Source organism: Phoxinus phoxinus (assembly GCF_949152265.1).
Source record: "Phoxinus phoxinus genome assembly, chromosome: 6".
NCBI classification, from domain to species: Eukaryota; Metazoa; Chordata; class Actinopteri; order Cypriniformes; family Leuciscidae; genus Phoxinus; species Phoxinus phoxinus.
In genome coordinates, this window is record NC_136881.1 from 33,008,714 (window position 1) to 33,027,095 (window position 18,382).

At 39.2% G+C, this 18,382-nt stretch overlaps 1 protein-coding gene across 9 annotated transcripts in view; it reads right to left on the reverse strand.

The window, feature by feature from the left end:
• Positions 1-712: 712 nt before the first annotated feature.
• The window catches only part of atf7ip (activating transcription factor 7 interacting protein), a 42,193-nt gene continuing 24,523 nt past the window's right edge, over positions 713-18,382 (reverse strand). For 4 of the 9 annotated variants that reach the window (XM_079616759.1, XM_079616764.1, XM_079616762.1 and 1 more), the window contains exons 2-14: positions 8,384-8,446; positions 7,092-7,689; positions 6,293-6,468; positions 5,384-5,530; positions 5,075-5,149; positions 4,854-4,912; positions 3,701-3,762; positions 2,976-3,626; positions 2,596-2,630; positions 2,451-2,508; positions 2,044-2,133; positions 1,863-1,897; positions 713-1,717 (exon numbers count right to left, since the gene is read on the reverse strand). In XM_079616759.1, coding sequence (XP_079472885.1) covers positions 1,244-1,717; positions 1,863-1,897; positions 2,044-2,133; positions 2,451-2,508; positions 2,596-2,630; positions 2,976-3,626; positions 3,701-3,762; positions 4,854-4,912; positions 5,075-5,149; positions 5,384-5,530; positions 6,293-6,468; positions 7,092-7,683 — 2,454 coding nt within the window. In that variant the 5' untranslated portion in view covers positions 7,684-7,689; positions 8,384-8,446 and the 3' untranslated portion in view covers positions 713-1,243. Of the gene's footprint in view, positions 1,718-1,862; positions 1,898-2,043; positions 2,134-2,450; positions 2,509-2,595; positions 2,631-2,975; positions 3,627-3,700; positions 3,763-4,853; positions 4,913-5,074; positions 5,150-5,383; positions 5,531-6,292; positions 6,469-7,091; positions 7,690-8,082; positions 8,175-8,383; positions 8,447-10,796; positions 11,306-15,778; positions 15,860-16,229; positions 16,339-18,382 lie in introns of those variants that run through there. The other 5 variants (XM_079616758.1, XM_079616760.1, XM_079616765.1 and 2 more) reach the window with 5 other exon arrangements.

The window sequence follows — 18,382 nt, forward strand, 5'->3', positions numbered from 1 at the left end:
CCAGGGTTCTCAGAAGCTTAAGGGGCCGTATACACGACACCGTTTTCAAATAAAAATGGATAACATATTACTGTTCATTTAAAAAACAGCAGCATTTTGGGGTCCTGAAAACGGGTTTCAAAGTGCACATTTTTGATATGATAGTTATTGTCTTTGGTAAACTACAAAAACGCTCATTTTTTAAAACATGCCCATGTGTATTACGTGTTCAGTCTATAGGCACGCAGTAAAGTGACATCGCCAAATACTGGCCTGGCATGCATACAGCATTAGTTGTTTTTGCGGATTGTCATTAGTACGCTAAAAACAAAGGGACAACGTTTACGTTTTAAGTTCATTGTTGTCGTGTAAATGTACCACAAGTCGTCATCGTGTAAACTTCTATAGTGGATAACGGAAACTACTACAAATATAATTTTTGCGATCTCATTTGCTCCAGTAGCAACTAACCTTGTAATTTAATGGCCAGGTAATAAAACACAAATATAGTGTTATGTACACAAAATATATATTAAAAACTCTGCTAAATTTACAGTGTTAATAAATGTTGAAACATGTCATCAATCTGTAAAAAATAAAAAAGGTCAATACTTCCAGGGAACCAATGAACTGCCACTGAGATGAACGGGAATGATATATTTAAAATATTTGTAAAAGGACTTGTATGTCATTAAATAATACACTGTAGTTTTGACAAATAATAAATGAGACCTTTTTAAATATATCAATACTTTTATTGAGTGTCATTTTGGAGTGTCTGGGTACCAGACAAAAAACATTAGAAAACCTTTAACACCTCTGCTTTCCTGTCCTGTAGCTAATAACCGGGACCTATATTGGAACAATAATCTGTGCAATGTATTGAATATTGTTTTATTTAAAAAAAGTCACCTTAAAAAAAAAGAGAGAGAGAGAGAGAAAGAATTCCGAAAACAATACTTAACTCTGAACATTCTGCACAAGGAAAATACAAATTCAAGCACAATGCATGTTTGATAGTTCCTTCCTCATTGTAAAATAAAGTTGAAACAAATAGTGTATATGTGTCTGTATGCAGTGATGAGTATTTGTTTTTCCATTTGCATTAGACAACCTATTTGAACTCCCTACAATTCCTAACACGAAGGGCAAGACTAAACCAGTGGTCTGCGCATAGTTAACAATTTTGTAACAATTACAAATCTCCCGTCAAACTTCCTCCGGCCCAGGCCACATCCTTTTGTACCATCCATTTGGAATTAATTTAGGATGATGCGGCGGATGTTGGATTAATGACGTCAGTGCACTGCGGTTCACAGAAAGGACCGAAGCGGCCGTACACATCTTTCGCCCTCACGGCAAAATAATATGTCGACCCCGACACAAACTGGGTCAAAGTGCACGCCATGGGCAGCGGCAGTGCCTTCACCTCCCCGATCTTCTTCCACAGTGACTGAGCCGAAGCACCAGTGCCCGATACTGTCCCCTGGTTGTCCTGATGATAGGCGTACAGGTGATAGGTATCTACAGCGGCGCAGCTGCGGTCCGTTTCCGCAACACACCAAGAGAGGACGATCCCGTTTTGGCTCTGGACACGGGCCAGTTTGAGCTGGGGCTGCTGCGGTGGTGAAGTGAGGCCCGCCTCGGGTGGGAGACGTGCCGGTGGTGATGGTGCCAGTGGTAGTGGAGGGAGAGATGTGGAGGAAGAAGAGCTTGGACGGGAAAGAGACGGAGAATCCTGAGAGAGAACAAAGAGGGAATGCAAGAAAGATTATTATAGGCACTATGTGTGTTAACAAAATATAAATAAAATATTAAAGCATAGAGAAAGAAGTGAAATTATGGCATTTGTATCATCTATATACACACACACACACACTCACCACAGAGGAACGCTGTGCAGCTCGAACTCCTGAACCTGGGGAGGGAAGGAAAGCAAATCATCATTATAGTATACTCAATTTATTCGTACAAATAGTCATATTCTGAAGGGATGTAGAACGCTATATAATATTTTACGCAGCAACAGCAAGACAAAGGGAAAAGAAAAATATGATCACTCACCTGCATTAGGGGTAGTGCTGACTAAAGGAGGCGGCCCAGATGTACGCTGGGTAGTGATAGGGGAAACAGTGGCTTTCTGGACTCCTGTCACTGCACAGCACCCACAAAAAGAGAAAAGCATTAGGAAACGGTAGCTTAAAAAGCTCAAGAGAGATAAAAACCTCAACTATAATGAGGACATTTAGCAGTGCGAGTCACATTTGCATTTCATCCACACAACCGTGTGAAAGCGAAGAAGTTCCCCACTCAGATTTCAGTCATATTCAATTTGCCCTCGCTGACCAAGAAGGAAGCCGCTTGGTTTGAAACTGACTTCAGTGAGAGCTGTGCTTCATACATCGCTACACTGTTGACAACAGACAACGGACCTTTTTTGCCCACAAAAATTCGCTAATGCAATATTTTACCTTGAACATCGTCATCATCTTCAGTCAGATCAATCACAGAACCTTTAGGACGCCCGGGCTGTCGAAAGAGAAGTCAAATTTAGTATACCACACTTTTACTACACAAAAGTGGTATTTGCAAAGACATGTTTTACACCTTGCTTACCTGAGAGGGTGTTTTCGGTGTTGAGGCCTGATTATCTGTTAAAAAGATAAATTAAAATGATTACATTATGAAAAATATGAATTGATAACACAGTCATAGATTAAATATGCATTACATAGTAATAAATATAGGCAATGTGAGAATGACAAAATACGCTACAAAATATTTTGCTCTTTATAACTTATTATCTGGTACATGCTTTGAATTTTCAGAAATTAAAAATTTCTGCTACATGTACATGCCAATATGTTTTACGGTATTATTCAATGCTTTACATAGCATGGAGTAATACAATCTAAAGCAGTATGTAATTTATAACCCCTCCCCCCCATAGGAAAAACAGCAAAATTACAAAACAGAATAAAGACGTCGTCTCGTACCGGTCTTTGAGGCCAATGCGGAAGCTGATGGTGGAGCGGCTGCCGCTGATCCTGTCGCTGCTGGTCCCGTGGTTCCTGGAGAAGAGGTGGCTGTAGACACTCCCACAACAGCAGCACACTGAATGGGTGTTCGGGCTGTCGTCACAGATATCCCTGTGCTGGGTGAACTAACGGTCCCTGTGCCACCCGGATACACGGCTCTCGCCAAAGACACCGCCGGAGCGGACGATGTGGAGGAAGACGAAACAACGCTGCCTGTTGGCTTTTGAAGGATGAAGGTGGTAGCAGCTGTAGTCGTCTTTGCCTTATTGATGCTACTAACCGTAGATAATGACGACACCGGTATCAACCCGGCAGCATTAACCAATGCCCCACTCTGCCCATTTGCCATCGCTAAAGGCAGCTGAATTAAAAGAGGCTGAATAGACACGGACTGACCCCCTGATGTCACCGGGGTGTTAGTCATGACCCCTGTACCAGGACCAGTCTTTAGTAGTAGGGTGCCTGTCTGAGTCTGGCCAGGCAAAGAGGTGGATGAGGGAGTAGAGCTTGTGGTTGTGGAGATGATCTGTAAAATTGGTGTAGAGGCGGTCAAAGCGGAGGATGCTGGCGCAGTCGGTGTGGACAGAGGTTTGGGCTGCGCTGGGATTGCTGAGGGAAGAACAACAAGAGTTATTTGATGAAATGGTTACTAACTATATGCAAGAACTAGAACAAACGCTCACCAGTGGAATTAGAACCAGTGGGTGGACTGGACAGTTTGGGATCCATTGTGGTTTTAACAGTACTGTAAAAGAACAGAAATGGTAGGGAAGCATTAAAAATGGCAAAAACAAATAAGTGGTGGACAAGCATTTCAAATATTTACTGTAGCTTTTTGAATTAGAATTAGCAAGCTAATATCTGCAGTTTTTTCCCCCAAACTAGTGAGTATAGAGAATTAGCTCTTCTGACAGCAACACTCTTAAACGGGGGTGGTATAATGCCCCTTTTTACAAGATGTAAAATAAATTTCTGATGTCCCCAGAGTGTGTATGTGAAGTTTTAGCTCAAAATACCCCACAGATAATTTTTTATAGCATGTTAAAATCGTCCCTTTTTGAGGGTGAGCAAAAACGCGTTGTTTTGTGTGTCCCTTTAAATGCAAATGAGCTGCTGCTCCCGGCACAGAGGGCGGAGCTTCAATAGTGTGTGTGTGTGTGTGTTAGCAGTTGCAGATGTTGTTTATGCCCAAATAGCAACATTACACACTAACTAAAGTTTAAAAAAGTGAAGTTAATCAACCACCCCTTTAAAAATAAAGGTCTATCTATGGTTCCATGAAGAACCTTAAACCTTAAACCACTGACAAAAAATAATGGTTCACTGAAAGGTTCTTGGGGGAACCAAAAAAGGTTATTCTATGGGATTGCTTCTGTAACATCAATTTAAGAGTGTACTAAGAGTTTGTTCAACCAATGTGGAAAAAGGATGGTGACATTTCTAGATTTTTGCAAGCAGGATCCCTACAGCTTTAGGGGCCATTAACACAGAATGCGTTTTTTGCATTCCACTGCGTTGCACTAAAGTTGCGCCAAAGGGACGTCTTTGAGCTCACGTGTTTTTCGCGCATAACACAGCATTCTAGAAACACATCACCATGTTAAAAGAAGTTAAAATTAAAGGCATTGCATTTTTTCATATTCCACTGCCCACGACTTGTGTTTTTGGTTCAACACAAAAACACATTCTGTTTGAATGGCCCCTTAGAAGGACTGAAAGGGGTGGAAGACTCTTACAGAAGTGTAGGTTAGAAGCAAAATGATTGCAACATCTTGTACTGGAGAAAGAGTGCATGATCTTGTGAATATTAATCGAGGATATGTCAGATATGTTTACCGTTGTGGTGTAGTCATGTTGGTTGCATTGTTGGCCTGAGCAGCAGAGGCAGCATGAACCTGATTAATGGAAAGCAAAGTGTATTTTACCTTAAAAGTGAACTCAACCTCACATTCAAAAGCACATTTTGCCTGCAATCAAACACTAAGAAGTGTATTATATTGATAGATAAGGACCACATCTTTATTCCACAACAACTGAAGAAAAATTCACACTCTTACCTCTTGAGTTCTCTTTGAGTTCTCGGAGGCCTGATTAGCAGCACCAAACTTTTTGGCTAGCCGGGAAATCTTAGCCTAAAGTTAAATCACAATTTTATGGATGTAATGTGTCCAGCATGATAATATTTTCAAAATTGCATACTGAGATTGAGCAAAACATGAATATGTATATTGCACTCTGTGGTTTAATGTTATTAAAAGCATTCAAAGAAAGATAAACCCGTTTCTATTTGATGCACAAATTGCACAATAGCAATATTTCTTGTATTATTTTGCCAAACATTGATTCTGGTTAAAACGTAAACTCACCTGTAGTGTGTTAATATGCTGCAAAGCATTCTGTTGTTTGGTTGCATTGTCGATCTTCTCCACTCTCTCTTTCAGCTCTTTTATGCTTCGGTCAAATACGGTCAACTGCAGCACCCGTAACCGTTCCTCAACTAACTGCTGAACCATCTAATAGGAAGAAAGACAATAAATCTAAATAAGGTCTTAAGTCTTCCAAAAGAGAAGAGAATTAGACTTTACAGATCATCAGAACTATGTTTATCATGAACATTATATAGGAGTTATCTTTTCTACAGATAATTTGGAAAATCCCACCATGAAAACCTATATTAGCAGAACCCAAAAACAAGATTAAGACTAAAAAGGGCATAATAGGTCCTCTTTAAACAAAGCAATCTTGTCTTTTCAGAAGACTTGGATTAGACTTTTGTCAATCAACTCTTTAAGCTTGAAAATTTTGGTTGAGTGAACTAACACTATTAAATGAGAAATGATAGGTCATTAAATCTTAATTTGTGCTTCCAAAACTGAATGAAAACCGTTCAAATATCTTATATTGTGTTCCACAGAAGAAAGAAAGCCATACAGGTGTGGATATAGGAGATAATGGAATAATTATGGAATAATGTAGAATAATGTTAATTTGTTTTGGTGAACTATCCCTGTAAAGGTGATGATACACGAGGCAACTTTTTGAGGAATGTTAATGGGCAATGTTGCCGTAAACGAGCAACCAGGATCTAAAGTAGCCAGATAGAAATTTGTTGCCCCTTCTCAATGGCAAAGCGCCCAAGCAACATTGCTCAAAAAAGCTGCCCCGTGTATCATCACCTTTAGACTCATTTACGCATTCATCTAAAGCATGCTGTTGTGTGACTGCATGCTATATATGCTGTACATGGATGTTAGGATTTCAAATCAAGAACAAACCTTCTCCAGTTTATGGCGGCTCCCCGCATTGCCTGTGATTTTCAGCTCCAGCTGAGCCTCCAGCTCCTCACCGTCAAGCCTTGCTCGTTTTCCATCTCGCTCCTCGGTTTCTTTGTCATCTTCATCTTGCTCCTCAGACAATGATCTCTTTGTACCAGCAGGGGAGCTGTTGTCTGCTGTTAAGTAGAGGCAGAGGAAGGGTTTAGGTTTAAAAGGCAGTGCCTGCAACTATTAAAACAGGGATATTAGCGTAACGAATGTTAGCTCAAACGCTAAACTCCACGTCGACACTTAGGTAGGAAACTCGAAATTGTTCGATCATTTGAGAGAAAAAAATTAATTCTATCATCTTTTACTCATCGAGAACCGGTTTTACTTTGTTCAAACCGGTTTTACTTTTTCTACTGTAAAACACAAAAGATATATTGAAAAATTTTGCAGCTTTTTTTGTCCATACAATGGGGTCAAATGTTTTTGTTTCACTTTCATTAAATGGCAGAAAACGTAACATTTGTGTTCCACAGAAGTGGATTGAGTGGTTGAGTATATAGCGACAATTTAATTTTTTTGATTAACTATCCCTTTAATCAGATTGCAAAGTAATTCATTATTATAAGGATTTGAGAAAACAAAACAAAAAGGAAGCTCATATTCCCCTCTAAAGTATTCAAAGAAGTGCCTTTTTACAGTCTCCACAAATAAATTGTATGGGAATGCAAGAATGACAAAGATCTCACCACCCCGAAATTAGAGATTGACCAGTAGTTTGCAGGCAGGTTGGGTTTCTAGACATTCTCACCTCCTGCATTTTCAGAAGTGCCTTTTTCGTCTTTTTGGTCCTCTTTCTCGTCATCTACATTCATCTTCTCCTCGCTACTCTCTTTCTTTTCATCTTTGTCTGCTTGGATTTCATCCTCTTCGCTCAAGCACAGAAATCCTTCTTTAACCTCTGGATCGCAGTTTAACCCAGATGGAGAAGCAGAGAGAGAAGAGGAGGAACTTTTATTGCTCGTCTCCTTTTTCTCTTCTGTGGCCACAAGGGGGTCGTCCATATCCATAGAAGGTGAGGTAGCCTGTGCGTTGGGTGGAGAGGGGGATCGAGAGACAGATGGAGAAGGGGAACAGCGAGCTGAATCCGGGGCAGGTGGCATCAAGTCGGCCTCTTTATGATTCAAGTCTTTCTCCTTCACTTTCTCCTTCTCCTCGGTGTGGGTGCCATTCACCAGCGGTGTCTGAGGTTGTGATGAGGAAGAGGAGTAAGAGGCGGAGCTGGAACTGGTGGTGGTCAGGGTGCTGTGCAGAGCTTCCAGTTGTTGCCGATCGCTCATCTTCATAGTTTTTCTTGCACGGAAGATTTTCTTCTGAGGTTCCTCAGGTACAGCTACTTCCATTTTCACCTGTGGGACAAGAGGAAATGGTCAAACACATGTGTTATATCCTAAACAGGCTAGTTAGCAAAAGCTCCATGCAGTACTCAACACATCTGATTAATCTAACCAAGTACAAGTGTCTTTACTGAAGAGTGACCACAAGGTGTCACTGTCATTCATCTAAAAGCCATTTCCTGCTGTTCTAGAATTTTCTCTTGACCTCAATCACAATGCCTTCTTTTAACTGTAACAAAACCGTAACAATAACCTTGGACTAAGGCTTTTTTTAGATGGTAATTCATCCAAAGTAAAAGTACTAAACTGTTTAGATCTGTTTATCCACACTATCAGTCTGAGCTGAAGCAGCTCTCTATTAAACAACTCCAGAAAGCACTACAAATCTGTATTGAAAAGAGTTACCTAACGAAAACCAATAACCTTCCTCAGTTCAATTGACATAACTAGCGAGTTGGTAGGGCCGTAACAGCCAGCAGTGCATCTGATTTCAGAATAATAAGAGGGAGAGCAGACTTCGTGTCCTCCCCCTCAACATGATTGGTGCAATTCTTAGCCAATAAGAGCAGCACACAACAGAATCTGCTAGCGACAAGAGGAGTCCATTATATAATGCAGATTTTCAAAGTTACTATCGTACTTAAAACTAGACTCGTACTTCTGTCTCCGTGTTAATCATCACAAAAAAGACATTAGTTTGTCTTACCAGGCTTCTGTAATGTCTCGCACTATCCTGTTCATGGATTAGGCAGCCAGTCGCTTGAGGATCCTAAAAAAAAAGAAAGAATTGAAATATTAGGTATGAAATTAAGTTAAAAATAGTTTCGCACACAGTCTAACTCATTTCATGCTAAAGTTAGTTCTTCAGCTCATAACCAGATCCAAACATCCTTCAGCTCCCTCCCTCATGTTGTAATTAATAAGTTGCTCTCAAAATGTTACGTAATCATAACCCAGTAGTTTAACATAACCGATGAGCGCTGGCATATTCTCTAATTGATTATCTAGCAATCTAGTTAACATACTTCCTTAGTTCTACGCATATGGATTACAAATCAATGCTGAATCTGTAGATATAAATGTTATGACAAAGGCCACATACAGTGAACTCATTGCAAGCTGTGCAAAAATAACAATCTACAGAGAAAAATAAAGAATTTGAGCAAACCGCTAAAGAAACAAAGCTGATGACATTCTGCAATTAAAGTAGATGTTTCCCCAATACTACACAATTTAGAAACTAATTAAATTCAAATTAATCACAAATTAAGTGCTTCACACAATATGTGGTAAAGTAGTACACTGCAAATTGTTATCCTGATAAGACGAGGTAATATTAAAACCTATTTGCCATTTAAAAAGACTGAATTTTACTGGAGGACATGCATTTAAAAATAAATTACAATACAGGTGTCCTCTTTCAGCGCTTAAGAGACTAGAAGTTTCTAAATTAATACAAAAAGAATAGCCTCCTGGCATTTACATTTTTTTAAACTTGTGATCTGAAACAAGAAATAATACTGTCAAGTTTAAAAATATAGTGTTACTTAAGCAATTAAACTGTTCAATACTTGTAAAATTAACTAATATCAGCCAACACCAACATTTATAAACAAAAACAAAATATTAAACAATTTCCTGTATTTTACAATATTCCCAATGATAAGAGTTGAGCAAACTGCTAGCATTGAACTTGCTATTAGCATCAAAGCACCTTACTGGATCCAAAGTTAATCCATCTTGAATTCATTCTAAAGCTTAACATCAACTTATTCTCAGTAAGTATTCTCAACTCCAGGTATTCTCATCTTTTCTTCGTTTACTACACATCCCATAAAAATATCTTGCCAAGATCTGCAAGCATAAATCCACAAGACACCACATTGCTGCTGTGCTGCTAAATTAGCAATCATCATCCTGGCAGGTGTGAATGACGCGGCTTACATATGCCATTAGCAAAATCTTTCACCTCCTGTCAACAGCCATCCACCAAAGTTCTGGTATCCATGACAACTACGAAAAAGATTTTTACTTAATTCACTTGAAAGTTCTATTAGCTAACTAGGACTAATTTTCCATTCTAAACACTGAAGTGTCACCACAAACTGCTGAGTCAGGAGCAAGACAGGTAACAAGGTTGTACAAGACACAAATTAAGGTGTCAAGCAAGCTGACTACATACAGCCATGTAGTAACCCAAAACGAACACTAAAAAACATTTGACATTTCATGTCATACCCCACCCCCAAAAAAGCACTAATGTGTGACAAAACCTAAACAGTAATAAAGTGCATCTCTGTATTCCTCCATGTCCTCAGAAAATACATTCATTTTATAAATATGACTGCTAGCTTCTGGGAAGCTTGTTCTAATGTTGATCACCGCGCACAGCCTCACTGTGGCCCTCCCCCACCCCAACTGTAAACATAGACACTGAGGTTCCCGCTCATTGCAAAATGGTCGCCAGAGCTGCGGTGTAAAGCCAGGCTCAGTTTTACAGTACTCCTCCTCCTGAGGCTCAGGCCTGAATAATATCCAAGTCCTGTTCAATGCAAGGTGATTTCAGCGATACAACCTCTTGTGAACTGCTAATAAAGAACTGTTCGCAAAATAGCCGAACATTGTATCCCGTATTGAAAACCGTTTCGAGGTAAAATACCTGCCACCTGCAATCATTTCTATGGTAAGCTGACAAAAAATAAAAAAGGTTTGCTCTATCTAAAATAAGCAAATCCCTAATGTTCCAATAGAAGGCATTAAATATCAAAAGATCACAAGGAATTGCGTTCGTTTACGGTTTGCACGCAATCAACACTTCCTAATGCCAAAGACCAAAGTATGACCAAAATATCCCAGTCAAATGTAAAACAAATGATCTCAATCATGTTAGAACTGCACAATTCTCACTAACAGCCAAAACAAACAAGACCAAAAAAAAAATCGTAAAAAGGGTTGTTTCTGCGATAATACGAAGACATGAAAATCCATCTAGAATTGTTCTTGAAAACAAATCAAACAAAGATCCACCAAAATGTCCATTAATCTTATTAGTACACAACACTACATTTGAAAGCGAAAAAATTGAAGTCCTCAATAACCAAAACAGCTCAAAAAACAACCTTGAGGTTTAGTCTTCAGGAGTAGGCCTTGATTAGTAGGGAGGGAGCGCAAAAACGGGAGCATGCCTAGCTTCCAACTAGCTCAAAGCGCACACAACAAGAAAAGAGGAACAGAGAGAGACAGAGAGAACGGGAGGGGGAAGGGATCTCATGTGGAGAGGCGGAGCACATTCTTTGTAAGGTGTTGGCTGTAACTAGAATAGAAAAACAGTGTAGCTACACACAATTGTAGCGTTACAACCATCAGGCCAGCGTTATATGAAACAAAAGGTCACATTTTGACTCATGATAAGCCTGTGAGATGATTCATCTCATCATAACATCTCACTGACCGACCGACCAGCAGTATTCTAAAACCTGCAATTAAAGGTGTTCAAAAACAAGACATGCATACAAAAACCTTTAGAAAAGAAGGGAAAACAAAGAACAAAGGAAAAAAACATCAGCAGCAAGAAAGAAAAACTGCCATATGCTGTAAAGCAAAAAACAGACCCCTCCCCCACTGCTGCAGGCACAGAGAAAACAGGGTGGAAAATTACTGCGATGTGGATCGTACCATTGCAACAGAAGAGGGGTGTCTCACGTGCACCACTGTGTGTCAACACAAGAGGGAGCGCAGCAAAACTGAATCTGCTCTGCATTTTAAAAATAAACCAAGTGACAACAATTTGCCTATATGCATTTTTACTTAAGTCCATATTTTTCAATAAATAATTTGGTAGCGTACATCCTAATACAGCACAAAAATCTTTTGGCATTAGCTTTGCTATTGCACAAAAGGAGGTTTATAACAAGGTAAAAGGTCAAAATACGGCCATAAACAAAACAACTGAGCAAAATAAGCTATAGTCACCATTTTCAATGTGAAGCATATTCATGTCATGCCTTTTGACTATTAGCCTACCTCTTAGTCACATGGAAACATTCTCAGCTTAAGAACATTTTCAAACACTTTTAGAAAAATTGTGATGATACTTCATGACTATGCGAAATCGAATAACTCACAAGAAATTAATTATTTTATTCATTGTTTTCCTAGTAAAGGAAACCTATCCTGACTAAATATCACTCAAAAACTATATTTTGTTAGGCTTTAGTGCAGGTTTTCTGACACATTTAACTAAAGCGTTCAGTCCGGCAATACAAGTACTAATCCGGCTCATGACATTTTCCGATTTTATCCCAATCCTTTCCTGTCATCTCTCAACTGTGCCTATAAATAAAACTGAAAAAAGGGCATACAAAATCCCTACAATCAGTCCTTGAGAACAAAACAGAGGACCTTATCTAAACAAATCTATTCTAGTTCAGATGGCTGCTATTTCTGCTGTAAATTTTCACACACGAAAAAAAGAGAAATATTAGCACAACCGATTTAACAGATCTCCTAAAAGCCTAATGACATTTATGTTGCAACTCATGGAGATCCCAGCAGACAGTATTAGCAAACACTGATGCGTTTTCACATGCTCAGAAGTCTGACACGATCCAAACCAGACGCGACATGACCAAAGCGCTCTTCCACATTAATCCGCACTCCTGTCCTAGCCATGACAAGCGACACTGCACTTTGCCCATCTCACTGTTTCCATTTTTGTAGCTTTACCCATTTTTCACACAAATATGACAAATCCCTGAATATCCAAAAGGATATTTAAAAAAATGGTGCCGCCTGGAAACACATCATAGAAGTCATGAAAACACAAGGTTTGTGGTTCTTACGCCTGGTACACATTGTACAATTTTGGACTGTCGCAGACGAACGAACCAATTTTTGTGGTCCTATGTCATACAGTGAGAGAGGTTCAAAGATGGCCGTTGTCACGGTCTTGCAACCAAAGATAGCCTGTGATAATTTTCTGACAGTATCAGAAATTTTCCATGATCATCGCAGTATGTTTGCCGATACAACCTACGTCTACTGACTAACCAATTCAAATCCAACATGAAATGGCGTATTGATCAACGCGACATGGCACTAAAATTTAAAACTACTTAACTCGAGCTCAATTGACAAAATTGGCATGCCAAGTTGGTCTCTTTTCCCTAGTCCATATTCTCCTTGTGTACTTTTTTTTCTCAGTGCACATAAAAACCACAATTGCCAAAATGCGATTAATCTTGCTCTATTTGTTTACCACTCGCAAATGCTGACTTTTTATTCTTCTATACTAACTTGCGTCGTAGCCTACGATTCAATAGGTGTCATCACCGTATACAGTCTATGTTGTACAAGCTTGTAGATCCATGTCGTACAGTGTGATTCATAATGATCTTTAGGGGTTGCCAAAATCACACAGTCTGCAACAGGCATTAGATTGACGCAGTTTCAGCAGTAATGTGCAAATATATTGAGAGTGCAAGAGAATGTGCAAACTGAAAAACCACATACTGATGTGATTTTGTCGCAAAGCATTTTCACTTTTGGAGTGGACAAAGATCACTTGCTGTTGAAATCTAGTTGCACCACATCTGGTTAAGACATGTCTGCCTACGCAGCATTGAGCTTGTCAATGCCCCTTTCGTACTAACATATTCGGCGCCATCCACAATCAATAAACGTGCATGAATACACACACAACGAACCTAATACTTCTCAGGCGCATCTCATGATCATGAGAGAGTGCAAGTACGTCTAGCCATGTCACACCAAGTGTGAATGGAAGGAAAAGAGCTCTCTGCTGGATCTCTACAATGCATACAAAGTTGTTTTCGAAACGTATTGATTTCCACACCAGAAAAACAGCAGTCCTTATTTGTTAAACTTTAGAAGACCACTAGGAAAAGCATTCCATGAAACTGCACAGAGAGAAATTACACCAAAAAAAAGGTGTAAAATGGGAATGGAAAAGAAGTTGCATTAGAGTGGAGGTGAAACTCATGAGAACACACACTCCTCCCCCACTGCTGAAGAATCTGCAGTCGAAACGGCAAAAAAAGAGAGACAGGGATCGTACGCTAACTAAAAGAAGGGGTGTGCAAATGCAGAAATTTTAATACAAGGAAGACCGTGATAAAACTTCATATAGTATTTTGCAGTTGTGCGTCCGATGTTCCTAATGTCTGATGAAGGCCTTGAAGGAGGCTGAACAGCATGGCTTTTATCTGATAAATTTTAAGCTCTTTGTTTTCATATAGCTAGAGGAAGTCTGGCGCCTTCTCGGTACGGTCACTAAAATAAAAAGATAGCATAATACTGCAGCTAATATGAGAACAATTAAAACATTGTATGCTATCATATCAGGGTGTAAAAGATTCAATCTATTATATTCATTTCTCTCTACGGTTTCGCACTAGCTTTAGCTTTATTTTACGACGCTATAACTATTCTGGTCTATATTTTAAATTTCTTATTACGCCACTGCTAATATTGTTGTGTACATGATTAATGGCTTCTGTTTTATTCCAATTATATTTTTAATTGTGTAATTTAAAAAAAGATTTTTTTTAATTCACTTCACCAAGGGGATTCCGACAACTGAATATCATGATTACGGCTTTGAGACAGCTGTTTTACAATGAGACGTGCTCCCAAACTACATCTCATAGTTTTCTGTGGCAACAGAAGATAAAGCATCAGATTCAGACCTAAAGTTCATCCTTTGCTCTTTATTATACAGCATTAGTACCAAATAAACTCCCTTCTTTGTTGGTAAGTGGAAAAAACAGATTTTACTCCGACCAAAATCACTTGAAACCGAATCCCGATGTTATTGTGAATTCCTAACTCGCAAGTAGAGAAGTCCCAAGAGAATGTAGCGCAGATGTAGCTACAAGCACAAGCGCAGATGACCGGCAATGGATATGGCCTAATACTGACAACATTTAGGGCCACTGGTGAAATAAGAACATTACAACAACTTGAACCCATCTTAAAACCCTCCAACACAACAACAACTGTTTAAAAACAGCTTTCCTTTAAAAACTGCTGTATGCGCACAGCCAGCTAATAACAGGCTGAAACCAGTTGAGACGATCTCATGGATCTCTCTCATGTGCCTAAAAACACTTGGAGGTTTCTGGTAAAGAAATATGATTAACTAATTTCTGTCAATTTTATTTGATAAATTAGGCTTACTTGTTTTCCTCTTATGGAAAACTCCATAAGCTCAGCTCACTGTCTGATCAATAACACTGTCAAAACCCCACAAAACTGCCTTACATATGCGTGAAATAGAAAATATTTCAGGCACTAGAGCTTAAACTCCTTCTAGAATGACAGGAACCAAACGCGGCACAACATCAGTAAACCGTGCACATTCTGCAGTTACCACTGAGAGCTGGAATTACAGCGAAGTCTCTTTAAGAGCCCCTCCCCCGCTCAGCCATTTCATACAAGTAGCTCTGCACTGCAATAACACAAAATGGCCACCAGCTCGGCTGCTGGCAAGCCAGACAACTGCACTATCCATGACTTAAACCAGATTTGATTTGATTTTACAAGTTGTCTATTTTAATTTAGCCAACTTGCATGGAGCATGCGTCTGACTCTCTCCGGTTCCTAACGTCGGAGTTCCTTCCAGCAGTTGATTTTCTTTTTGCGTCAAGAAGGCGCTTCAATTCATCCTCTTGAAGGTTGTGAAACTTCAAGTGTCTTCAATCATTCACGTCTTTAGATCCCACAAAATAACCTGCTATATGATAGCACAGAGGTGGCCTTTTATCTTCTGGACAGCGTAAAGAGGTTTCAATTGATGCGTCAGGTGCGTGTTCCTCCATTGAGATTTATTATCATCAGTCTTCCGGTTTTGCTTCATCCTGGAGTTCTTCGCTGTTATAGGTACTCTTCAATCCGTGTTCCTCATATTCAACACCTTGTACTTGACAAGTCAGAGTTATAGAATAGCAGCAATATCTCTAGACATGCATGGCTAAGTTAATCTATTTATTTTCGTTAAATACATTTGGTAAGCACTGTTAACAGAAAAGGCCTAAGTATGTTAGCTCTACTACAAGGGTGCTCAATCCTACTGGAGATTTACCTCTGTGCAGATTTGATTTTCAAGATTGTGTTCGGTTCCAAAAAAGGACCTGAACCAGCTAATCATGCTCCTCGGGATCACCTGTAAATTACCACAGGTGAGTTAAACGAGGGTTGAACCTAAATTCAGATGAAAGAAAAATCTCAGGACTGAGTACCCCTGAACCATATATCTTTTGCCTAAATAAACTGGTTAAAAACCAACATACATTTTTAGCACATATGTTAGACACTCATCAACATCGTATTATGTACCAAAATGATTTTTTTTTTTTAAATACCCGCATTTTTAACTAACGGTAAAAAAAAAAATATATCGCAAAAACATATCTAACTTCGATAAATCACATGTAAATATATTGTGCAATCTAGTAGAATAAACCATATTCCCACAAGGATTCTAATAAAAAGAAACAAAACTACAAAAGTACAGGAAGACAGAGAGCTGTGACCTTACACTGCTATCCTCAAATGCAGGCCACCTTCTGCTTGGAGGAGAAATTTGCAAGCGTGACTAGCCGTCGTGCGATCAAAAGCCTAGCAGTAAAACTGAGCAGAGGTGGGGGAGGGGCAGGGCTAGGGCTGTACCATAGACTTTTTGCAGGGGTGCTACCATTATTCATTTCAATAAGTATTAAACACACTAATATACAATATTTGACACTGACAAATGAGCTGTACTAGCCTATATATCTACATAACTGCAAAGGGGATAAAAATTATTGTTCTCTTAGCAATACATTTATTCCGGTTATACTTTTGGATTTTTCTTACCAAATTAAATAAAACATGTTGACAGAATGAAACATGTTAGACAGAATTTAAACTAAAAACGGTTTTAAACAAACATTAGGTCTCAACATATCAAACTAGCTGAAACCAGTTCTAGAGCAGAGTCAGTCACACTGCAGTGTAGCTCCACCCTCTTGCTGCAAACTAACACAGCAGAGCAGACAACAGAAAATTACTGGAGAGTACAGAGCATACCATTACAAGCACCGAGAGGGGGAGACACTCTTAACTTGGACGTTACAACGGTTCGAGTTCCAAACAGACATTAATTATAGGTATTTTCCATCTGAGGTCCAACTAATCGAGAGTCTGCCATGTCTGCCAAACAGCACTGAGGTGCTCCAATCAGACCCAACTTTAAGCGCATATGAAGGCAGACGCAAATATTTTTTAAACCGAAACATTGAAATAATTTGGGATATGAATCTGTAATACAGCGGTTCTCGAACGTAGCCCATGATTAGTCATGAGAGAACGCAAGCATGTCTAGTCACACTAGCTCAAGGAGCACACAAAGGAGTTCATGGAAGGGGGAGGGGAGCACATGTTGGACTCTTCCATTTTTGCAGTCGTCTTTAAAACGTGGACTTCTACACTAGAAAAATAGTAAGACTTTAATAGGTCCCAACTATTATTTATTTGAAAGACAGCAAGAAACACAAGTGTCCTCAGCAACCAGAACTGTTTGCAAGACCTTGCCATGATTGAATAAGCAAAGCCAAACTCCACACAACAACTGCAGGCTTTCGATTAAATTATGCATTGCGAAAAAGTGAAGCATGTAATAAAAAAATTAAATAAATAAAAGCTGTCAAATTTTAGGGGGATAAAAATCGTGAGGGGATAAAATGGGAGAACACTCTCGCTTCCCCCACTTTTGCAGAACATGTAGAACTTTTTTTTTTTGGTTGAAATTAATAAACAGGGGATGTACTATTAAAATCTGCCTAAATTAACATACAATCACAATTTAATTATAGTGCATTTCTGCATTTACAGATCTAGTAGGATATAAATTTAACAGGGGCTCTATGCTCTGCCAAGCTTCATCTCAACAGCTTGGAATTTTCCGATTCGTGGGTAGCACTAGCTTTCAATGCTGAGAACACACTCAATCTGCTAGTCAGTTGGTCACCTCAGTAGTTTCAATAATCAGAAAGCCAGCTTTAGGAGCATGTTCTGAGTCTATATAGCCGTTTCAGTTGTGCGAATTCACAAATTCATAAAATCTCAGTAATGATCTGCCCAAATGCTAATTAATATCAGCAAGCTTTTCATTGTTCATACAGGTTCAGGATACAGTGTATCCAATGGCTTTGTTTTTTTCGTTTTTTTTTTATTATTTCTCTGGATGCAGGCCCACATGCTGCTTTTACCCTGCATAAGTAGCCACAGGTTTTGTCTGCACCGCTAATCAGAGACTACGACGCGCTGCTGCTGAATCTACAGCACCACGGCAAGAGAAATTATAGTAGAGCCGAGTTGTGACTTGTGAGTTCACAGTGTGAAGTGAACGTGATGGGAAAGAAGCCAAGGAGAACTGCGAAATAACACTGATAGTATGAATAAACCGAATAAACATTTTTACGGCATTGTTCTCGCTGGCTGCACACAAAAAAATACCTCTGTAGTCTAATTTGTGAACAAATAACTAATGTGCTGATTCTTTGTAATGAATTAAAAAAAAAAAATCAACCTTGAGTTATCAGGTTGAATCAGTCTAATGACTCACTCGATGAATTAACATCTGACTCACTGTCTCACTGTCAGTTACAGTCATTTTAGTCATGTCCAACTCAAGATGAACAGAGAA